The 25,772-nt window shown below is 38.2% G+C and overlaps 1 protein-coding gene across 1 annotated transcript in view; it reads right to left on the reverse strand.

Moving 5' to 3' along the window:
- Positions 1–25,772, reverse strand: part of LOC124798092 (dedicator of cytokinesis protein 9) — a 340,161-nt gene that overhangs the window by 84,464 nt on the left and 229,925 nt on the right. The window contains exons 24-26 of the mRNA XM_047261335.1: positions 17,718–17,859; positions 2,591–2,761; positions 2,249–2,439 (exon numbers count right to left, since the gene is read on the reverse strand). Of these exons, the coding sequence (XP_047117291.1) occupies positions 2,249–2,439; positions 2,591–2,761; positions 17,718–17,859 (504 nt within the window). The remainder of the gene's footprint in view (positions 1–2,248; positions 2,440–2,590; positions 2,762–17,717; positions 17,860–25,772) is intronic.

Below are 25,772 nucleotides of genomic sequence, written 5' to 3' on the forward strand. Positions count from 1 at the left end.
TTCAGACGCTATTAATGAGTTTACACAGAATTAACTGCATCATCATTATTTGTGAAAACTCTAATATTGATGCTCTATATGATATTATGTGCCATGGTGGTCCAGTAGGTGGAGGGCTACACTAGCTCTGGAGATACCAGGTTTAATTTAGGTACGAGTGGGGATTTTTCCTCATTCCAGTCCCTCCAGGACAGCTAAACATTCACTCAGCCTGCTATCAAACTGAGTACCTGGGGGGTAAAAGAAGGCTGGATGATGGGCTTACCACACTCCCCCTCCTAGTACCATGACAAACAACACCCTGCACTCTACTTGCACTCAAGCCAGAAATCCACTTAGGGGCTGGGGGCCAAAGACTGTACCTGTTATCTCATATTACTGTTTGAGAACATCTCAAATTGTTTATGTGCAGTACTGGATTATGACATCTCAGCTGTAAGTCTCATTTGTGATTTTCTGTCAGAAGGGAGTAACTGACGGGAGTCATATAGTGGGTCCAGAGTTATATGCAGGGTTCCCATGGAAGTGTTATAGTCCTCCAGCTATTCTTTATGCAAACAATTAGGAGCTCTCATATTGTCTGGATATGATGCTGTTATTTACCATCTAGTTAAGTCATCAGAGGATCAAACAAAATGATTTAGATAAGATGCCTGCTTGGTGCAAAAAGTAGTAACTGACACTGAATAATAAAAAGTGTGAGATCCTGCATCTAAATACTAAAAAAAATGCTGTTGTATTTCAGTTGTACAATAAACAACACAAACTTAAAAGGCCGTCAACTCAACTAAATACCTAGGGATTACAATGATAAACCACTTAAATTGGGATCATCTGGAAGCAAATGTTATGGGGATGGTGAACCAAAGGCTGTGCTTTATTGGCAGAACACTTACATGATGCAACAAATCTAGTAAGAAGACTTCTAACACTATGCTTGTCAGTCCTCTTCTGAAGTATTGCTGCATGGTATGGGATCCATACCAGATAGGACTGATGAAGAATATCAATAAAGTTCAAAGAAGTGCAGCTTGTTTTGTGTTATCACATAATAGGGGAGAGTGTGTTTCGGACATAATAAGCAAACTGTGATGGTACACATTAAAAACACATTTTGTTCACCTAGATAGAGAGAAATGTCCACAGTGATATAATAAAAGAAATCAGAGCTTGCACAGAAAGATTTAGGTGTTCATTTTTCCCATGGGTTATTTGAGAGTGGAATGACCAAGAAATAGTCTGAGAGTAGTTCAACAGTTTGCGAAAAACAGAAATATCTATTATAGAGAAATCATGAAGATGCGCAAAACAAATTTTCAGTAAGAATTGAAGATCATAAAGTAACAGATATGGTCAACTTGTTTTTTGTTCCCCAAATGTTTTCAAAGTTTTGGATATATAAATGGCTATAACTGATGTATCTTTTTATTATGATTAATTGACCATAACAAAATATGGCAATCAACTGACAATCATATTCATATACTAAAGGAAAAATACTATTCAATATTATCTAAGTAATGACTCACGTCATAATGTTTGAAGAGATCATGTGAGAGCAACATTGATTGCCAAATGATTTACAAAGCAAACACTGAAGATAAAAAAACTAGTCTTTTCTTAAACATGTTACAATAAGCACTTTGAATTCTTATTTTCTTAAAATAAACTGAGGTAAAATGATGTAAGGACATGGGACACACAACATCTGGACATAAAGTATCTCAAGCAGGGAAGTGAGAGAGCTACTTCATTCAGAGAAAACAAAGAGTTAAAACACCACTCTGACAAGAATTTTAAAATCACTCAGCTTTCAATTAAAACAAACAAACAAACAAACAAACATACGTACTGTGTGGTCTCTCTCTCTCTCTCTCTCTCTCTCTCTCTCTCTCTCTCTCAACCCAGTACAAACAATCTGGAACCTTATTACACAAGAAGTTACAAATAAAACAAGTGAGGCCAATGAAACTGAGTTCAAAACAACAACAGTATGAAATTAGACTCCCATTTGGGTGGTCAGGAGGTTAAAACCCCAAATGGTGATCCTAATTGTGATTTTCTGAGGTTTTCCCGAATTGAATACAGAAAACACCATGAAGGTTCTTTTGAAACTGATGTGTCTAATTTCCTTCAAAATCCAAGATTGTGCTCTGTCTCAAATAGATGACATTAACAATATTTCTTTGCTTTGCTTAAAACAAGTACAAATAAATAATTTTCAATGCCATAATTTTGTAATGCTCACCTAACTGCTGCATATTCTCTCTTCCAACACTGCTGCTTCCACTGTGCGTATTAAATGCTTCACCATCACCAGAAAAATCTGGAGGTTGCATTCGAGCTGGTAAAGTCATCGCCTTAGTTGTTCCTGGTTTGCCACTTGCTCTTCCAATAATCTGACGTTTCCCAATATATTTAAACTGATGCAAGCACATCCTAGAAACAAAATTTCAAATATTGTGAGACAGCTGATAATGCATGAAAGTTCCTAAGTACAAAAATTGTTACGTTACTATAAAATGTAACGATGATTTTCAGAAAGTAGGGAGAAGAGGCAGTGCCCCCTTAGAGAAGAAAGAAAACTCACTCAATACACCTGAAGAAGCTGAGTGTATCTGTCTCAGAGCACTGCTGCCACCAGTTCACTAAATATTCATCTCCCAAGTATTTTACAACAAACATGAAGCACAGCAAAATATCTTTCACTTCTGACGTTTGCAGCTTGTCACATCGAATGGGTTGTGAGGTACTCACAGACCTTTGAAAAGAAAAGAAAAATACAAAAATAAGTATTTAACTTCAACAAATAGATAAACTGACAATATTGGATTTTCCATTGATAAATAACACCATTATTATATCTTAGTACAACAACGATTTCCATGTGCTGAGTATGTGGTATAGCTTACAATTTACTGCTAACTCAGTAAGTGATACAGCTTATAGTGTACTGCCAATTTCTTGCAAATTGTATCTCTCCAACCAAATATTTTTATATCAAATGTAGAAATGAAAATAACAGGAAATGTGGAATGTACAGAATTCATATAATTTACGAATATCCTTACTAGTTACAGACAATAAAAATTCATTTTATTCTATGGCCAAATATGCTATTATTTCTTGCCAAATTCAGTGTTATTTTTTGCCAATATTGGTCTTATTCTTTAACAGATTTTTTACCAAATTTTTTGTTACTTTTGCCATATTCATTTTTATTTTTCCAAATTCTTTAGTTATTGCCAGAGTTTTAGTTATTTTTGCCAGATCATTGTTATTTTTGCCATATTCATTGCAATTTTTGCCAAACTCATAGTCGTTTCTGTCACATTTACCAGATTTGTTGCTATTTTTAACAAAATAGTGCTTTTTTGTTTGGAAATCTCAATATCATTTTTTTTGACATGTTCGGTGCAATTTCTCTGCCAAATTTAATTACAATTTTGGTGTTTTGATTTCCAACTTTTTTTTTGACAGTTGCTGATTTTTTCATAATCAGTGTTGTTTTTTGCCAAATTTGTGATTTTTGCCAAGTTCTATGTTTTTATGTCAAATTTGCCATCTTTTGCCAAATTTGGTGCTTTTTGGAAAAATCAGTATTATTTGTTACTAAATACGAAGTTATTTTTTGCCAAATTCAGTGCTGCTTTTGTCATCACATCAATATTTGTTATGCGGGAAATGAGCTGTTATTTTAATTTAAACACGAGCCTCAGCCTGAGGTGATCAGAAGTCAAAATGGAATTTTAATATTCGATAACTATTAGTTATGAATATTAGTAAACTGATGTCCTCAAATTCATCACATTTTTGTACAGTAAAATTACAAATGTCGCTATATCTCTCAAAAAGCATCGATTTCATGTTATTTCACTAAAACCCACTAATCTCGCGTTCTCGCTTTTGCGAAATTTTCTTGTCACTATAAATAGGAATAATCACTGTACTCAGTCAGCATTACTAGTGAAGAGGATGATCTTATGTTAATTTGTTGAAGCCATTCAGTTTATTTTTTATGGGATATTTTACAACTATTTATATTACTATTAGAATTGTTCTCAAATTCTGGGGTCATACATATACCACGACACTTTGTAAATGTAATGCAATTAATGATAACAAATTTTTTAAAATTTGTGTCAAACTTTAATCGGAAGTAATTTTTTATTTAATTACCAATTTTGACCAGTAATGATCATTTGCAAATTTGTCTATGTTATTAAAATCTTATAAAAAACAATTTTTAGCAAAGAATGATAGCATCCAAAAATATAAAACATGGTATATCTAGAACACATTGTATGTCATCTATACAACTGAGCCAGCATGTAGCTCATGTACAATTGTTTGTCTCTTAGATTTATCGTGTTTTATATTTTCTGGTAGTGCCATTCTTAACTAAAAAATTTGTGTTTTTTACAACATTAAATAATACATACCAACCTGAAGATGAAAGATCAGCTGAAAGCAAAATTTGATAAATTTCAACGTCTAAGGGTGGTGCAACCTATTGTTGCTGTTGTTGTTGTTGTTATTGTTGTTGTCTTCAGTCCAGAGACTGGTTTGATGCAGCTCTCCATGCTACTCTATCCTGTGCTGGCTTCATCATCTCCAAGTAACTACTGCAACCTACATCCTTCTGAATCTGTTTAGTGTATTCATGCCTTTGTCTGCCTCTACGATTTTTACCCTCCGTGCTTCCCTCCAATACTAAACTGATGATCCCTTGACACCTCAGAACATGTCCTACCAAACGATCCCTCCCTCTAGTCAAGTTGTGCCACAAATTCCTCTTCTCCCCAATTCTATTCAGTACCTCCTTATTAGTTATGTGATCTACCCATCTAATCTCCAGCATTCTTCTGTAGCGCCACATTTCAAAAGCTTCTTTTCTCTCTTTGTTTAAATTATTTATCATCCATGTTTATCTTCCATACGTGGCTACACTCCATATAAATACTTTCAGAAAAGACTTCCTGACATTTAAATCTATATTCAATGTAAACAAATTTCTCTTCTTCAGAAACGCTTTACTTGCCATTGCCAGTCTACATTTTATATCCTCTCTACTTCAACCAGCATCAGTTATTTTGCTCCCCAAACAGCAAAACTCATCTACTACATTAAGTGCCTCATTTCCTAATCTAATCACCTGATTTAATTCAACTTCATTCCATTATACTCGTTTTGCTTTTGTTGATGTTCATCTTATATCCTCCTTTCAAGATACTGTCCATTCCGTTCAACTGCTTTTCTAAGTCCTCTTGTCTCTGACAGAATTACAATGTCGTTGGCAAACCTCAAAGTTTTTATTTCTTCTCCATGGATTTTAATTCCTACTGCAGCTTTTTCTTTTGTTTCCTATACTGCTTGCTCAAGATACAGATTGAATAACATGGCAGAGACGCTACAACTTTGTCTTACTCCCTTCTCAAACACTGCTTTCCTTACATGCCCCTTGAGTTATAACTGGCATCTGGTTTCTGTACAAATTGTAAATATTCTTTCGCTCCCTGTATTTGACCCCTGCCACATTCAGAATTTGAAAGAGAGTATTCCAGTCAACATTGGCAAAAGCTTACTCTACATCTACAAATGCTAGAAACGTTAGGTTTGCCATTCCTTAATATATCTTCTAAAATAAGTCATAGGGTCAGTACTGCCTCATGTGTTCCAACATTTCTATGAAATCCAAAGTGATCATCCCCAAGGTCAGCTTCTACCAGTTTTTCCATTCATCTGTAAAGAATTCGTATTAGTATTATGTAACTGTGACTTATTACACTGATAGTTCAGTAATTATCACACCTGTCGACACTTGCTTTCTTTGCGATTGGAATTATTACATTCTTCTGGAAGTCTGAGGGTATTTTGCCTGTGTCAGACATCCTGGTCACCAGATGGTAGAGTTTTGTCAGGGCTGGCTCTGCCAAGGCTATCAATAGTTCTAATGGAATGTTGTCTACTCCCGGAGCATTGTTTCGACTTGGTCTTTCAGTGCTCTGTTAAATTCTTCACACAGTTAGTATCATATCTCCCATTTCACCTTCATTTTCTTCCATTTCCGTAATATTGACCTCAAGTACATCACCCTTGTATAAACCCTCTATATACTCCTTCCCCCTTTCTGCCTTCCCTTCTTAGCTTAGAACTGGTTTTCCATGTGAGCTCTTGATATTCATACAAGTGGTTCTCTTTTTCTCCAAAGGTCTCTTTAATTATCCTGTAAGCAGTATCTATCTTACCCCTAGTGATATATGCCTCTACAGCCTTACATTTGTCCTCTAGCCATCCCTGCTTTGCCATTTTGCACTTCCTGTCGATCTCATTTTTGAGATGTTTGTATCCCTTTTTGCCTGTTTCATTTACTGCGTTTTTATATTTTCTCCTTTTATCAATTAAAATCAATATCTCTTCTGTTACCCAAGGATTTCTACTAACCCTCATCTTTTTACTTACTTGATCCTCTGCTGCCTCCACTATTTCATCTCTCGAAGCTACCCATTCTTCTTCTACTATATTTCTTTACCCCATCCTTGTCAATTATTTCCCAATGCTCTCTCTGAAACTCTCTACAACCAGTGTTTCTTTCAGTTAATCCAGATCCCATCTCCTTAAATTCTCACCTTTTTGCAGTTTGTTCAGTTTTAATCTACAGTTCACAACCAATAGATTATTATCACAGTCCACATCTGTCCCTGGAAATGTCTTACAATTTAAAACCTGGTTCCTAAATCTCTGTCTTGCTGTTATATAATCTATCAGAAACATTCCAGTGTCTCCAGGCCTCTTTCACATGTACAACCGTCTTTCATGATTCTTAAACCAAGTGTTAGCTATGATTAAGTTATGGTCTTTCATTCCTTACCCCCATTCCATATTCACCTACTACTTTTCCTTCTCTTCCTTTTCCTACTATCGAATTCCAGTCCCCCATGACTATTAAATTTTCATCTCCCTTCACTATCTGAGTAATTTCTTTTATCTTATCATATATTTATTCAATCCCCTTGTCATCTGTGGAGTTAGTTGGCATATAAGCTTGTACTACTGTGGTAGGTGTGGGCTTCGTATCTATCTTTGCTACAATAATGCATTCACTATGCTGTTCATAGTAACTTACCCACGCTCCTATTTATAACTCTGTATTCACCTGAGCAGAAGTCTTGTTCCTCCTGCCACCAAATTTCCTAATTCCCACTATATATAGCTTTAACCTCCACCTTTCCCTTTTTAAATTTTCAAACCTACCCTCAGGAAAATTACAGCTCTAGTTCCCCCTTGCTTTTGGCCATTCGCTGTACCAGCGCATCAAGGCCGCTTTGGTTAATGTTACAAAGTCAGATCAGTCACTAGTGGACTGTTGTCTCCACTGGCTGTAGTTCAGAAACCATAAGGGAAACTTCGCCTCTGTGGCAACTTTAGTACCTGTGTCAATGCGTAGTCAATCATGGATACGCATCCTCTTCCATGCCAGAAGGAACTATTGGCAAAAATATTGGGTGGCCAGTATGTCTTTAAAATTGATTTAGCTGACGTGTATCTGCAGGTTCCTAGGGACAAAGAGTCTTGACGAGTTCTGGTTTTGAATACTCCTTTTGCATCTTAGTCAATACTTGTGCCTTTCTATTGGTGTGGTTAGTACCCTGGTATTTTTCAACGATTTTTAGAGCAACTGACTGTCCTGGGCTGCATTAATTATCTGGATGATATTGTAGTCACGGGCTCCTCCACAGTCAATCACTTGAAAAATCTGCGCACTTTGTTTTCTGTATTACAGTCCACAGGCTTACAGTGTAACCTCTTGAAATCTCAGTTTATTTCCACCTTCAAATGTTTATTTGGGGTTCAAGGTCTCTCATGATGGCTGCTATGTTCATGCCTCATCCCTCGTCCACAAAGAAGCTTTCAGGCCTTCCCAGAGAAGGTACACTACTACCATAAATACCTGTCAGTGGTAGCCACATTGGCCCACCTGTTGCATGCCTTGTTACGCACGAATGTAACTTTTCGTGGGTGCCCAGATTGCAGACATGTTTTTCAAATGAAATCCAAACTACTCTTGGCCCTTTGTTTAGCTATTTTCTCTCTGGACCGGCACATTGTTGGCGACTGATGCCTTATAGTATGGCCTTGGTGGGGTCCTAGCGCACTGATGTGCGAACGGTTAACGATCTGCTTCTTTTGCCTTTAAATCTCTCACTGCAGCCCAGCAGCATTACTCTCAGACAGAAAAAAAAGCTCTTGCCTTAGTCTATCTTCTCCAGAAATTTTTTCGCCTCCAAATCTCACCTTATTACTGATTGTAAACTCTTGGTTTCCTTGCTTAACCCTCACTTCCTTGCCGGACAAGACACTACTCTGCCTACAATGTTGGGTGCTGTTATTGTCTCGCTACAATTACAAAACCCATTTTTGACCTACGTCTAAACATGCCAATGCGGACACCTTGTCTTGCCTTCCTGTTGGTCCTGTTCCTGACAATTGCTTTGCTTCCATCCTGATTTTGAAATGCAGGATCTGATAGAGGATTCCAAATTATGAGCTCACATATAGCAGTGGCCATTGCCGCTGACCCAATCCTCTGCCAGGTAGTTCAGTCTGCTCAACAGGGCTGGCCAGATAAACTGCCACATCGGGCTTTGAACCCCTTGAACAACTGTTTTTTCTTATGGTATTGCCTCTTTGTTTCTGATGGTGTTTTGCTGTTTCTCATGGAAGACCTCTCTCCCAGAGTAGTAATTTCTGCTGCATTATGGTGCAAGGCTTATTGCCTTCTCTAGCAGGACCACTGGGGAGTTCTGAGCATTGAACTGCAAGCTAGGAGACATGTTTTTGGCCAGGGATTGATGACAAAATTATGTGTTTTGTTATCACGGCTTGTGAGCAGTGTGCCTGACAATAGGCAGCTCCAAGGATGTCTTTGTCCCTTGGCCTACTCGATCCCAGCCACGGGAACACATTCATGTTGATTTTGTAGGTCTCTTCTTGCAATCCTATTGGCTTTTAGTTGTGGACGCATTTTCCCGGTTTCCTTACATTCTCCAGTGTGCACTGGCATTGGCTGAGGTCACAATTCATATGCTATTGAGGATTTTTTCTACTGAGGGGTTGCATTCTACCTTAGTTTATGATAATGAGCCCCAGTAAATTTCTCATATCTTTCAATTGTTTTGTTCCCATCATGGCATTCGTCATGTTACGGATCCACCATTCCACTCTCAATAACATGGCGAGACAGAACGATTAGTGTGTACGTTCAAGTCCCAAATGAAGAAGCCTGTTGTGAGTTCTTCACCAGACAATGTTCTCCATTTTCTGAGCACCTATCACTTCACATGTATGGGGGGGAGCAGAAACCAGCTGAGTTGCCTCATGGTTGGCATGGCATGCCTGCGTCACACCTGGAACAGCAGGATTCATTTGGCCACTTTGCGCCGGGATTTCCGGGCGTGAAAGTTTGGTTGCTGGTCCAAGTGGATACCGGCCACTGTTCTCTGCCTCCAGGGACGCTGTCTATGTGACATGCGTACAGCCGACAGGCTGATGTCACACCAATTTGATAAGCTGTGTTCCCACTCATTGCTGGAAGCTACGGGTTTGCAGATGTGGCCCCCATTGCTGCAGCCCCCCTGACCCCCTCCCATTGCCCACCACCTCGAGCCCATTGTTGCCTGCTGTGAAGGCACCCCCATCGAATTGGCTGCCTTCTCCATGTGCAGGGCCTTGGGTTCCAGCTTCCCAGTGCTGGGCAATGGTTCATCTCTAGCCTCGGGTCCATTGCTGCAGCCTGTTGTTCCAGTCCCCTCATCATCACCTCTGCCATCATCGCCAGTGGCTCCAGCCCCATTTCCTCCACATTGGAACATGCCCGCTGATGATGATGCAGAGATGGTGACAGCATCCTCCCCGGTGCTGTTGTCAAGCACCGCATGGGCCCATTGCCCTCGGGCTCGCCCGCAATTCCACACATGCTGGCCCTATGTATCCCTCATTGGGTCGCCAGCATCTCCTCTGTCACTTGGGTGCGCTATTTTCACAAGGGTGAGATGTGCGTATCATGCTACTAGTGCATGTGAGTGTGAGTGCACTGAGTGTAATGTCACCACAAGTGTAAACTTAAATAAACTGCCAACTTTATCAGAGCAGGCTGACTGTAGCAAACGTGCACGCGGTACTGTCTCCACCATGCCGTGTACCAGTGACTTGCACCTTTATATGCTCAGAGCATTGCTATCTCACTCGCACCAAGTTGTTTTAGTTTGTACTGCTCACTTCTGTTGTTCTGTGCATCACTTATGTTGCACTTTGCATATTATTCTTTTGTCTTGTTACATGTGGAGTCACGACAGGCTTATTTCCATTATTGTTTAGAGGTTTATGAATAAAGCCATATTTGTGTTCTTAGATCAGTTTTGAATATATTTGGTTACTACATAATTGCAACTGGTTTTATCTTTGCTAGCTAATATCAGCTGAAATTAAAATGTAGCCCTAATGTGCAAAAACACTTTCAGCTGTCTATTTCATTTTCACATGTCTCAATTTTGCCATGATTTTCTTCATGTGTCAGTTTTTATTTGTGTTTCTTGTTTTCTTTTCTTCTATTTTTCTTCTTCATTGAGCTTACATTTTGCACCTTATTTCCTTCTCTGTTGTTCTCTGAGTGATAGTTCTCCACAATTTGCTGTTACTTTTTCTTTCCTGTTGCTATTTACATTCCCCTCTTATGTTTCTTCAAACAGTCTTACTTTCCTCATTACTGACTTAATGATTACCTTTCTGTGTATTCTACTTTTAAAGTCTCACATGTTGCTAGCATTTAAAAGCTCAGTATCCTTCTGTGTTGCCTCACTATGTATCATTTGATGTTTGGTACTGAGTGAATTCACACGTAATGTTACCCAACCACATCTCTCCTACACCCCCCCCCCCCCCCCCCCCCCACACACACACACACACAACAACAACAACAACAACAACAACATCACTAGTGGCAAGCAGCAATTATTTGATATCCTAATAATCTTAGCAGAGCCTTTACAGATAGACAATGTCATGGCTATGCTGCCTAGAAATAGGTTTTCTACATTGTTTCTTTTGGTGAAACTAACAAAATAGTTACCCACTGCACAACAGTCACTAATAAGTCATCACCATCACCACCCAATATGAGTCAGACGCTCAACCTCTACTTTGTCAAGGTGCTGACTATCTTTCATCAGACTCTGAGAGGTATCAAACTCAAAATTTTATCCTGATTTCCAAAAGTTGTATTCCAGTGCGAATTCAACATAAGAAATATCCTGAGACCATATCTATACAAATTCTTGTCTCAATCCTGTACTATAAAGTTATTTTCCTGAAGACATAAAATCTGCACCATACAGTCACTCATTAAGTCAAGTCACACGCATTTCTTATCCACATTCGAAAGCACCTGAGTCCTGTGCTGCAATTACTGCGTTCGCCATATTCAGCTACCCCCTTCTGAGTTGCTTGCCCTCTGCCTCTTCACTTTTTCATCCAGTTCCTCTTCTCCTGTCTTGTCACAATTTCTTAGACATCTGTAGCATAAATATTGGCAAAGTGTTGTGACCTGACAAAACTTGTTCATTCTGGTTACATTGTCAAGCAGGGCTGGACAGATGACACACAGATACAGGAACAATGGAAATGCCTTATGGCATGGGGGAAGGGGGGCAGACTTGTTCTTTGTCATGTCGATACTTTGCAAGGGTTTCTCCCAAACAGTTATCTGCATTTTAAATAAAAGAAAACAGCATATTACAGCGAAGAAATGATCCACATTACATTTACAAACTGGTTCAAAGATTCACTAATACCAAGTCTTGAAAAACAGTCAACAATTGTTCTGGATAATGCTCCTTACCACTTAGTTATAGTTGACAAGGCACCTACCAAGGCAAACCAAGAGGAGGAAATGACTGGTTGACTTCAACATCATAACGTCGGTGTAAGTGATGGCCTTATAAGGAGGAGTTTATGGGAAAAAACTCTCTCCACAAGTCACAGTTCCCCTTATACAAAATCGACAAACTGGCAAGAAAACATGGACATACTGTCATTAGGCTACCACCTTATAACTGCCATTTCAACCCAATAGAACTAATATTGGTCCAAATTAAAGGTTACGTTGCAGGAATAATAATAAATTTACCCTCTCTATAGTCGAAGCACTGAAAAGAGAAGCTGTTAGAAACGTCACCACTGAAGACTGGAAGAAAGTCCACAAACACACACAGAGCATCATGGAAAAGGCATGGTGGGATGAAGCTGTTTTGGAAAATTCAGTAGAGGAGATGGTAATTTCATAGTGGCAGTGGCAGTGGCAGTTCAAGAATACATCATAGCGATGAGAGGGATTCAGTGGAGTTTTTCCAGTATCCCTGTAAAAATGGAGCACAGGAGGATTCAGCTACATGTTTGGAGTACACAGTTTACATTTGTAAGTACCTACATAATGAACACATATCACCACAAGTTTTGAAATTTTAATAAGGCTTTAATAGCAACCAATTCAGGAATTCAGTCTGCATCATACAAAATAAGTCTTACTGTTTATAACTGCTGCAACACAGAGACCCTGTTATTTGTATCACTTTTGTTCTTTATAAACAATAGATGTTGGCTTGTTTAAGATATGTTTTTCCGCCATGATAAACACATTTAATTATATTTTTTATTGTTTTAAAATTCAGTAGGCATATCAGAAAAATTAATAACAGTTTCATTACAAACTTATAGTGATCTGTTTCCTTTGTCGAAACAGTATGAGTGCCCGATCACTAGCTGAGGAGTGAGCGAACAATTGTACTTCATATTTAACTCAAACTATCTCACACTAGAGCTCTCCGTCAGAGTTCTGGTTTCGAACATATGAAAATATGATGTATCCTTAAGATTTCATTTGCATAATGTATTCACCTAACCTCTGGAACAAAAAAGTTTCCCACATGTCGTCAATTCAGTAATGATGTGAGAAAATACACTTTCATAAACTGTCCTAATATTGTCTTAATTATTTTTTGGTGCAGATACATTAAAATCAAAGCATAGTGTAACTATTTCAGAACACATTGCTGCAATGTCCATATTTATAAAGTGAATAGTTTTTTGGGTGAGTTGAATGAAATGTAAGATTATGCATGGTTCCACGAGACACATGGTAATTCTGTTCCGTGCCTCCACGTGCTCCTGCCTAAGTCTCAATCCTAAAATAATATTGGACAGACTATCGATGCCTCAGGAGGGTGCTATGTGGGTGTCCATGACCGTGCCACAGATTTATTTACAATCCTTCCCGTAAGAGGAGGAGTTATTGTATGCCCAAAAGAAGTGTGTGAGAAATTTATACAAAAGTTCAGAACAGTTGGTACAAATGAAGTTCATGTCAAGGCACAAAATTTTAGTCTTGTAAAATCTAGCCAGTCCTTTTATATCCACGGCATTACTGAGAAGGACGTCCTAGCAATCATATCAGCACTTCGACCAAAAATGTCTTGTGGCTGGGATGACATTTCAGCTAAACTGCTAAAGGAATGCAGGGATAAATTAGTGAAACCCCTGACTCACGTGATAACTACCTCCTTCAGCAATGGTGTATTCCCTGACCTTTTGAAAATTACTGAAATTATAACAGTGCATAAAAAGGGATTAAAAACTGACACTAAAAACTACAGGCCAATATCATTAACCTCAGAATGAGGCAAATTGTTAGAGAGAGTAACACTAAATCAAGTTGAATCATATTTCACCAAACACAATCTATTAAACAACCTACAACATGGATTTAGAAAAGGGAGATCTACTACAACAGCAGTAGCATCTTTTATACATGAAATATTAAATAAGCTGGACAGAAGTGACAAGGTAATAGGCACTTTCCTAGATATGAGTAAAGCCTTTGATACTGTGAATCATACCATTCTTCTGTGTAAGCTAGAAGAGTATGGGTTGAGACGACTAGCCTTGAAACTACTTACCTCCTATTTGAATAACAGGAAATAGTGTGTAAAGCTAACATATAAAAATAATGAACAGCTCCTAACAACCAAATCAACCTTCAGGACACTTCAATGTAGCGTGCCTCAAGGAAGCATACTAGGGCCTTTTCTGTTCCTTGTATATGTTAATAACTTATTTGAACCCCAAAATTGCACGGTTGTAAGCTATGCCGATGACATATCCTTCATCAACTGTGGCAGTGATATGCAGTCTGCAGCTAACAGTACCGAGATCAGTTTCAATACTCTGTCCGCATACCTTACAGCAAACAAGCTTCTTGTAAATAAAGACAAAACGATAATAATGAAGTTCATCCTCAGTTATAATGCTGCCATAACTCATACTGTATTTACAACCCCATTGGGTCTTGCATATGCAAATTCACTTAAATTTTTGGGCATCGTTGTTGATGAATACTTATCATGGAAAGAACATGTAGATAATATTTGCAAGAAAATCAGTAGAAATGTGTGTCTACTGAAACGGGTCTCAGCCTTCTTGGACCATGATACTTTAAGGCAAATATATTTTGGGTTGATTCATCCTCACCTTCAGTACGGTATTGAGATATGGGGTGGGGCATAAGCAGGTCATATAGATAGACTTTTTAGATTACAAAAAAAAGGCAGTAAGAATGGTAGCCAAGGTAAAGAAGAGAGAGCCTTGTAGAGACATCTTTAGAAAATATAAACTTCTTATGGTGTACTCCATGTATATACTGTATACAGTCATGTTCATGAAACAAAATCCTGAATTTAATATGACAAACAGTAATGTACACAACTATGATACACGGGGAAGGGAAAATTTTCAGAGAATTGTGACCAATAAAAAGGCAACGGACCACAGCCCACATAGAATGGGAGCAATTTCCTACAATGCACTACCCTGTGAACTCAAGAAAGCAAATCTAAATATGCTCAAGAGTAGACTGAAGCAATTATTAATAGAGAAGTGTTGTTACTCTATACAGGACTTTTAAGTTTTAGTACCATCTTGGAAAACAGTGTATATAGGTAATGTCTCCGATCTATCAGTGGTATGAAAGAATGTAATTATACACTGTATTATGTGTACTGTACTATCATAAATATAAGCTAAATTGTGTTACATTATAGAGGAATCTACTTGCAGTGCAACTGGCTGGAGGTGTCTGTCAACAAGAGTAGAAATTCTTTCAGTAGGAGCACAATAACCAGCTACAATGGGGCATCCAAGATTGTTGGGTTTGTGGATTTTGGGAAGCATGTAGATGGTGCATGTGCAGGGTGCCATCAGGATAAGAATGGACTCAGTAGTGCATGTGCAGGGTGTTGTCGGGGTAAGGATGAACTCGGAGGAAAGACTCTGCGATGGATCTACAAGGATTTCAGTAGAACTTGAAGGTTGTATTGGACTTCTATGGCAGCCTTCTGCCAAGTAGTCACTGAGACTCATCTTGATGGTGGTGGAGGCTTTGTATGCGGGGAGGATGATTAGATCAGGTTATGTTTTGAGGTTGTAAATGGCTGTACTTTCTTCAGCTGAGAGGTTATTGTTCTTAGGACAGATCCTGAGGAAGGACATCGAGGTGAAGTTCAGGGTAAGGAATTCCTAAAACACGACCAGAGGATAATTAGATAGGAGGGGGTTCATGGTTGGATGGTGGTATGAATTGTGAGAGGCAATGTTCAATGTCGTCATTAGGTTGGCTTTAGTTGAGGAATTAGAAGCAAAGAAGTGTCTCTGGCATAGGTAAACATTGCCAACTATGTCCTGACACAGATCTACTTCATCTTTGAGAGCAATGTATACAAACAAATCCACAGATTAGTCATGGGTTCCCGCATGGCACCTTCCAATGCCAACATTTTTACAAGTTAACTAGAGGAAACTTTCCCAGCCTCTCAAAAACCAAAACCCCTTGTAATTCTCCTGTTAAAAGACCCCGATTGGTAAGTGGGGTACCTTGGCATACAAATATCTTTTTAACTTGCAATTCACCTCTCACTCCCACACGTTCCTCTAACTATAACTCACTCCCAGCCACTAGACCATCATTGAAAATCACTCACACTCATCCAATCCCATTTGCCCTCACTCATTTATTCAGTCCAACTCATTTTCATTGTCTCTCTGACTCTTGTCTCACAGACACAGTCTCCTTCATTCTGTCCTACTACTACAACTTCTTCCTCTTGCTGTCACTGTCTCCCTCTTGCTCTCTCTTACTGCTAGTATCTATTCATTCCCACTGTTGCTCTCTCTTCTCACTGTCACTATCTCTCTCTTCCTCATTATCACTGTCATAGTCTTAGTCTCTCATTACCACAGGCTCTCACCCATTTCCACTTTCTCCTTCTCTTTTATCTCTTCCACTGGCAATGTCTCCTTCATTCTTTTTCTAGCACTATTCTGTTGCTCTCAACGATGTTCCACTGTCACTGTTACACTGTCACAAGCCACTGTCTCCTTTGCTCTTTCTTTATCAGAACCATGTATACTATCGTCCAGTATTTATTACTCTTCCGCCCTTTCCCAATGCCACTGCCTCCATTTCTCTCAGCATAAAAAAAACATGAATATGTTCTGATTGCTTTCTTTGTGCTCCAATACCAGCATTTTGCCACTGGTCCCCTTCTTTTCCCTGCCACATCAGGGCATATCATTCACATGAAATGAGATTTATGGGTCAGCAAAATTTTGTTAGTCTATTTATGTGAAATTGAAGTAACACAAATCTAATTTTACACCTCAGATTGGATTTTACACGCACAAAAATTTTGTGTGTGTCTGTGTACTACAACATAGGTTCCCAAAATCCCTCTAATATAACGGATATAATTTACAGCATATTTCCCCATGTTATATCACTTTACAAATTCATTTCCACCTCACGCCGGGTTTTACTTGTTTAAGTATGGTAACTCTGAACCTCTGGTTCTCGAAAAACAGACAAAAATATCGAGAAAATTTTGAAGGTTGTTTGACATTGGGACCTTAGGAACATATCGTAAAAATTTCAACTATTTTCTATGCCTAGCAATCTTGGAATCTGTGGCTCACTTTTGGTTTGAAAAAAGTGGTAAAAAAGCTTTTTTTAGGGTTTTCTAAGGAACTGTCCATGAACTAACAGTGCTCAACAAGCCCCTTAAGGACCACTGTAAACCACATCAAATACAAAAAGAAAACTGATTTGCTCCATTTGCCTAAGCAGGAGGAAGTGTGTGATATTCATGCTGTGACCCTATACTACAGGATAGAAACACTAAGACGATCCTTCTGTTGGGTGTACAAATGGCCCTAGCCCAAGGGCCATCCACAACACTTGACCCTACGTTTCTAACACCAACAGAACCTGGTGTGTGAGCCCCTGAAGTATCCCATTTTTATGTGCGGCGTTATGGAACAGATTAGGGAGCGAATGCTGTTGCATGCATATCAATTCACATTCTATCAAAACTTTCCTGCTATTTGTAAGTCAGTAAAAGGCACTCTCCGCTCATAATAAAGGGCAGTCTTTTGATTCCCTTCCAGATGCAGTATAATATTTCATGTATTCATCAGCATTTCATGTAACATATCAAGTTTATAGAAAAATTCAAACGAATTAATGCACACAAGAAATACCAAAATAATGTAGTATTTCAAAGGTAAATGTGACAAAGGAATTTATGTCGCATAAAGGAACAGATTAATAACTATACCTTGAATGTCTCTTGAAATTAACACCATCATCTCTAGGTTCTCGGATAATAGTGGTCTCTTGAGAAATGGTTGAATGTCCATCTGCAGACATTGTGGATGACTCTGACTCCAGACTAACAGATGAGCATCCATTCAACATACCTTATAAGAGAAACATTTTAAACATAAATTGTCAATTATACATAAGGGTTCAATATTAGAACAAAATAAATTATATGTATCTGTGAATGGCTGTGAAATTCTTTTCATGTCCATACTCGTGAAAGTGAATAAAGGTGGATGGTGCGAGTAATATTCTTAGAAAAATCCTACACACATACATTGCCATACTTCATATGAACCAGCTTTCCTAAGATAAAAACTCAGATTACTTCCCTGCCACCTCTAGTAACAGATCTATTTCACTTCTTGTAATCTTTTCAACAGCATTTGAGAATGTGACCCAGACTGAGCAGAAATTTTTAACTGCCTCTCAGTTTGGCTGCTGTGAAGGATTCTCCACACAGAAAGCAATAAATTCCTTCACATAAGAAGTACTGGCAGAGCTAAACAAGAAAAATTATCATGTTATATTTTGTGACCTTGTCAAAGCCTTTGCCTGTGTGTACCACAAAATTCTATGTGGCAAACTAATGGCATCCATCTTGCCTGGACAGAGTCTTGCCTTAACAGCAGAAAGTAGAGGGTCTCATTGCAGACTATCACACACACATGAAACAAAACTTCAGAATGAGGGAACATTTAACATGTGGGGTCCACAACGATCAGTACTGCCCCACTCTCATTCTTAACTTACATAAATCATCTTCCAATGACTTCAAAGTACAGTTCAAAATTGTAACATTTGCCGATGACAAGCATACCAATCAAGGGTTCAAATTTAACCTTGGTAGACACAGTTCACATGACAGTTGAACTGGTCTACAAGCAGTTCAAAGCTAACAGTTCAAGTCTTCATCTCAAAAAACTTATATTATTTGATTTCGAGCAATGATCTCTTAGCACAAGATGTGGACATTAATTGTTATACACTAAATGAAATGCAGTGCATAATATTCCCTGGGGTACATCTGGGCAGCAATTAAATAGAGTCAACACACATACAAGTTAATCAAGAAGCTCAATTCAGCATACTTTCCCCATAAAACCATCTCCCACTGTGTCGACTTGATAACACAATATTTGCTTCTTGCTCTGATTTTCACTCTCTGCTATCTTATGGAACTGTCTTCCTGGGCAAGTGTTTATTCAGGAGCAGAAGTGAATAATAAGAATCTTGTGTAAAGTAGATAAACCATTGTAATGTAACAGCTTGGATTTCATATAGGAGTTTGTGATGCTCAGTTTTTAGTGTACTGTATCGAGTATTGTGTTACTATATGACTAAATTTCACATTTACTATTTATTGTTTAATATTATTTGGAACAACTGAATATCATATATGTATTTATGCTAAACACACCATGTCATTAAAAGAAATTACAAATATCAATGCTTTGAAATTATTTATTTAAGAGCTCATATTCAGTTAAAACAGAATTGTCAAATTTAAAAGAATAACAACTCAGTTACACACAACAGTTATTTTTTGTATGGAAGTAACATTTAAAAAGCTTCTGAAAGTCAGCATGGAATATCAAGCCCTTATATAGTAAGGTGTAGCATAATATGCTATATTTAGGGTAAAAATTCAACTACAGAACTGGACCATATGTAAAGGTTAGCAATCAAAACAATTTACGAGAAATTTGCCTTTTTTTTTTTGGAAGTGATTGTCTTCAATTCAAATTTTACAAAATTTGCAATAAAGAAGACATTATATTAAAAAAAAACTGTGTCAAACATTTCCGCCATTACTGTAAAACTTACTGTTACCCTTTAGCTTTAGTGAATATGTAATATTTATTATTAGTTTACAAAAGTATTAGTAGTAATAACGTATTTATCACCACCAATTGTTACTTTTGCGTATAAGGGCCAGTGTCTTGCCAAAGCAGTGTGTTACAACTGAGTTGATGGTGATTTGTCACTTAGTTCATGTTAGTACCAGTGCTGGATTGAATAAATGAAGAATATTTATCAGTGTTTTAGTGTTGGACTTTTTTTCCACCAAAAAATTAAACTACAAGACTGCTAAAGAATTCTACATTACTCAAAATATGAATCCAGGATATTTTGAAAAAGCAACCATCAACAACAATTAACATTACCCTTGAGTTCTTCAACAAAAGTAACCATTATAAAAGTAAAATTTCCTGCTCTAAAACATTTCTAATTAGCCAAAGCTCCTCAATTAGTTGCTGAGGAAAATACAATCTATAATTAGAACCAAGCACTAAATTTTTAAATTTTGTTCAAGAGTTGGAATACATTTTTAAGGATCATGGAATGAGGTCACAACATTCAGTAATGAGTAAGCCAACCAATCATGATGAGATGGAATTCTCACACTCACTCCCCAATACTTTTATGTCTTAACGGTTTTTGTTGCTAACAATAATTATCAGTTTCAGCTGAACTGTAATGTACACAATCACAAACCAAGAATAATGTTCATGCATACTTTGCCTCCTTGTCCAAGATTCAGAGCAGAGTTACGTACTGCTGTGCAAAGATATTAAGCAATATCCCAACTAACAGAAAACAAGAAATTATGAATCTCTATTGATTCAGTAGAAAACTAAAACCATTTCTCATTAGCTAATATCTCTACAGATTATGTGAATCCACACACTGAGGGATTGATAAGTTTGATTACCAACATAGCACACGGTAGTGTTCACTGTGAAGCTGTACAGTGCAAAAAAGACTACATATTTACAGATGAAGGTAACTATTTTCTTTTAAAATATAATTGGACCAGCTTTAAACAAAAAATTGTGAACACAGCCAAAGAACTGATCCCGCTGACTAGAAAACCCAGGCACCCTTGGTGGAACACTACCTGCGAAATCGCCCTACAAAATCGAAGAACAGCTTTCACAAACTACAACAGCAACAAAACACAAGAAACACAGGACAACTTCTATGAAATTCGAAGACAAACATCGAAAACAATAAGACAAGAGAAACGCAAATACATAAACGATCAGCTAAACTCCATTGAAGAAGACTTCAGAAATTTCAACACACGGGATTTCTACAGGACGTTCGCCAACCAAGTCAAAGGATACTCACCACAGAACCTCTGCTTCAGAAAAGAAGACGGAAAACTGGCACTTACCAACAAAGAAAACTGTGAAGAGCTCGCGAAGTACTTTTCAAAATTACTAAATTGCCCGGAACCTACCTCAACCTTCGAACCCCGAGAACCGGCCAACGCACCGGAAGACTCACCATCACCAACAAAAGAAGAAATCCTCCACTGCATAAAGAAACTGAAAAACAACAAGGCAGCTGGTGAAGACGGAATAACGGCAGAACTCCTGAAGAACCTAGGACCAAACTCGCTAAACGAAATCACACAAATCATACAGAACACCTGGACAACCGAAATCATACCTGATGACTGGAAGACCGCACTCATTCACCCGCTACACAAGAAAGGTGACAGGACAGACACAAACAATTATAGAGGAATTTCCCTGCTACCGGTCATCTACAAAATTCTATCAACCTGCCTTCTCACCAGAACGCAAGGACAAATGGAACCCGCCATCTCGGAATACCAAGCGGGTTTCAGACCCAACAGAGTCTGCCCCGAACATATCTTCAACCTGAAATCAATCATAAAATCCCACATGACAAGCCCCAAAAAAAATCATCTGCACTTTCGTCGACTTAAAAAAGGCTTACGACTCGATCGACAGAAAGTCCCTCATCCAAATCCTCAGAGAAAAAGGCCTAGACCAAAAGACCCGAAGACTAATCGAACAGACGCTAACCAATACAAAATCCAAAGTCAAATTCATGGGCGAAATCTCGGACCCCTTTGAAATCCACACTGGCCTAAGACAAGGAGATGGACTATCCCTGCTATTGTTCAACATTGTCCTGGACAAAGTAATGAGCGAATGGGAAGCTGAAGTCAGGAGACAAAATACCTGGAGACCAGTCACATTAGGAAGGAAAAGACTGGAAATCCCTTACCTAGCATTCGCAGACGACCTAGCGATACTGACCTATGACCCAACATCAGCAAAAACACAGATCGAAATCCTGAAAGAATGCGCCGAGAAAGTCGGCCTACAAATCTCTTTTGAAAAAACGCAAGTCCTAACAAGAGAAGGCGACGACATCACAACCAAGTACGGCAAAATTAAAGGGGTCACACACTTCAGATACCTAGGCGAAATCATCGAACCGACCGGAACAGAGAAACTGGCTTACGAAGACAGACAACAGAAGACACGGAAATCACTAGGCATGGTACGAAAAGTCTACAACAAACAATGCATTTCCAGAAACACCAAGATCAGACACTATAACACAGTGATCAAACCCGCCGTACTGTATGCCAGCGAAACACTAGCACTCAACAGGAAAATCAAAATTGAAGAAATCAAAAAAGAAGAACGCAAAATCATGAGGAAAATTTTAGGAGGAAGACCCACACCAGATGGCTACAGACTACAGAAGAACTCAACAGTAGAAACATATTCGAACATCGAGAACGATATGAGAAAAAGGCGCCTTAAATTCTACGGACATTTAGATAGACTCCCTGAAACAAGACTCACCAAGAAAATTCTAGAACACATCAAGACACTTAAAGTCTCGACACCCTGGATGGAAGGAGTCCGAAAAGACCTACAAGCAATTGGCACCACAAACACCACAGACAGAAGCACCTTCCGAAAACACATAGACAATTGGGAAGTAAAGTCAGAAGCGCTAAAACAGCGGACCAAACAAGAATGGTCTGAGGAGAGAAAAGAGGCCCTCTCCAAGAGAATGAAGGAGTACTGGAAGGACAAGAAGAACAAGCCTTCAAAGTCATAAGCTTAACGATTTCCTTTTAGGGAAAATCCGCCAACAATAATAATAATAATAATAATAATAATAATAATTGTAATCATGCAAATATTAAGCTAGCAATAACAGATACACAGCAGCTTTTTAGCATAATTGATGGGTAGCTTTTATTAAAGTGGCTACTGTCTTTTCATTTTACTTGCTTAAATTTCATTGGAATAAGTATAAATACCATTAAGCAATGATAAGTTAATATGAATACAGTATATGAACTATGTTTCTGCAGTTTTCTTGTCTTTTGATAATTTACATCAATGCCATATGCTCATTTCATTTTGACCCGTCCCAAATCCTCGCAGGTCTTCCTTCTCAATGAGACCTATGACCACTACGAATGAAGAAATAAATTACTACTTTGTTGACACATCCCAAACCTTTGAAGGTTTTCCTTCTCAATGGAATCACTATGAATGATGGAATAAATTACTACTGTGTTGGTAAGAGTATTGGCAACCAAATTTATTCATAGCCTTTTCCCTACTGTGTTCAACAAGAGGAAAATGAATTAAAGCAGTAGATGCGTGAAAAGTAATGTTCGACAAAAATACTGATCTTTGATGTAGCAGACAGATGAAGCGGTTAACTAATTACTGAATGAAAGAGGCAACAGTATGAGATTTACTGAACCAAAGAGGAAAGACATCCACAATTTACTCTTTAAGCTAAGTAATAAAGAAAAAAAAGATGTTAGCTGCTGTTCATCAAGAATGGATCAAACAGATGCACTAGAATCTTCACATCTGACTAGATGTATCTGACTTTGGCAAAGTAGTAACTCAGCCAAGTAACTCGAGTGCACCTGCATATGATACAAACACAGGAATTAATACACAGCAAATAAAATTCCACACTTGCCACAACACCTTTTTTTAATAATATTTGATGTATTGACTCCTGATGATGTCATGGTCCAAGTAAAATTAGAAGCTGGTACATTATCCTTTGCCTATGACTGTAATTCTCCACAGTCTGAAGATAGAGCATTAACTATCTCCAACTGGCAGTTGTATTAATAAAGGTCATTTTGACAGAGGTGAAAGTCATTTACTACATTTAATAACTGCCAAGGAAACTTCACAACATGGAAAAACTCATGACTAATTAATAGGTCTACAAACAGCGACTGTCGGAAATTAGGTAAGGAGTTGGGAACAAAACAGAGCTAAATATCATATTGTAAATGAGCAAGAGAAAGAAGGAGGCAATGTAGACACTGAGTAAGTCAAACTATGATTTATGTGCCAAAAGCAAACTGGTTCTCTGTCAGCACAATCTGAATATTTGGAACACCAGAGTCCCAAGTTACAAATTGTTCAATGAAGATATCTGCGGAAGCAGTAACGGTTTTTATGGCTTAATCTTTGCCTTCAAGTGAAGCTAGAGTGAAGAAAGAGGGTTTCTAGCTTCAAAACATCATTAAGTGAGGGAAAGAAGGAAAGATAGTGTTCATAATCTCATAGACACAGAGATTATTATTAGAGATGGAGCACTTACACAGTTGACAATGGCTGTAGCTCTACTGAACAAATGAGCATGGCACTTGGCTTAAATGACTGAGGAAAACCAAAGAAGATCTCAATCAGGTTGGCTGGACAGTAATTTGAGCCCATCTTCTCCCAGACAAAGAAAACAATGTGTTGACCATTGTACAACCTGAGTCTGCCGTCGTCTGAAGAAAGGTTCCTGATGTTCTCGTGATCATACAGAAGGATGATCATGGTCATAAAATTATTAAATTACAACTTGCTATCTAAAAGGCAGAACTGGAAAAACATTCGAGCAATCTTATTATACAACAGAATTTAAGATGAATTGCCTCAATCCAAAGACATGTTGCTGGTTAGGTGAGAACAAAATAATTTAAAATTACTGAAGCCAGTGCTTTTATGTGGTCCAGTGTAACTATAACCTTCTGCCTTAATGTTGCCTTGCTATAAAAAGATTTGGTTTTACATTAAACATTCTTAGCTCTTGGTAAAATTTACACAATATTTTTCTTTCAAAATTTACAATGAGCACATACAAGCAGCTCCAGTCATTATTTGCTGAAGGAATTATTGAAGTAAAAACAACGACTACCAGGTTCCAGCACAATGATGACTTCCATAATATTCAAGTCACCAAAACTGAACAAGTTGTCCACTACAACTTTACCGAAATTAAGAGAGGCTACGTTAATCATGCCTATGCTAAGAAAGCTGGAAAATGCCAATGTATTGGCAACATATAAACTATTCAAAGAAATTTTTGCACCACCCTCTTTACTTTCATAGTTTATGTTTTTTGATCAGAAAACTCTTGCTTTTGATGAAAAGAAATACTATACACCAAGTAAAAGTGAGCCGGCATTTGCACTTTTCAGCAGAGCACATTGTGTCTCAAAATGTAAATGGGCAATGCTAGATTGTATATCGTGAAGTGTCTGCTATGCTTGTTGTGTGTCGCTGTCAAGGGCATCAGTAAAGATTCACACTACCCACACACGTTATTTGTATTCTTTGGTGTAGTGTCGCATATGCATGGTGACAAGTGTATCGCGGCTATCAAGCAGCTTCTGCAGCAGCCACCGGAGATACCGCGTTTTTATATATTCTTATGGTTTCGATATGTGTGTTTTATTCTTTGATGTGTGAATTTTGTATGTTCTATGCTTTTTGTTCTGTTCTTGCTTAATGTCACCCCTGGTTACAGCAGCAATTAGCTACGTTTGTGTCACACACTCACAAACAGGACTGATTTTGCTATTGTGTTAAGTATTCCTGGCCAACTATTTGCTGGACTGTAACAATCTGCTTGTTTACCCTAGATAATTAAGCACCGCTGTTCCCAAAGAAAGACTTTCAATCCAGTGTAACGTCTAGTCTCTGAGTGAATACTTCATCCAAAAGTTGATCAGCCCAAAGAAAGCTGAACCAGACAACGCTATTCAGTGTGTCAACTCACCTTGAAGCATCATTTCAAGATTATTCTGTACATGCACTGTCTCTTTAAAGCAAGAAGACACTGGACTCGCATTCGGAAGGACGATGGTTCAATCCCGTCTCCAGCCATCCTGATTTAGGTTTTCTGTGATTTCCCT

This window comes from Schistocerca piceifrons, chromosome 5 (genome assembly GCF_021461385.2).
Source record: "Schistocerca piceifrons isolate TAMUIC-IGC-003096 chromosome 5, iqSchPice1.1, whole genome shotgun sequence".
Taxonomy (NCBI): Eukaryota; Metazoa; Arthropoda; class Insecta; order Orthoptera; family Acrididae; genus Schistocerca; species Schistocerca piceifrons.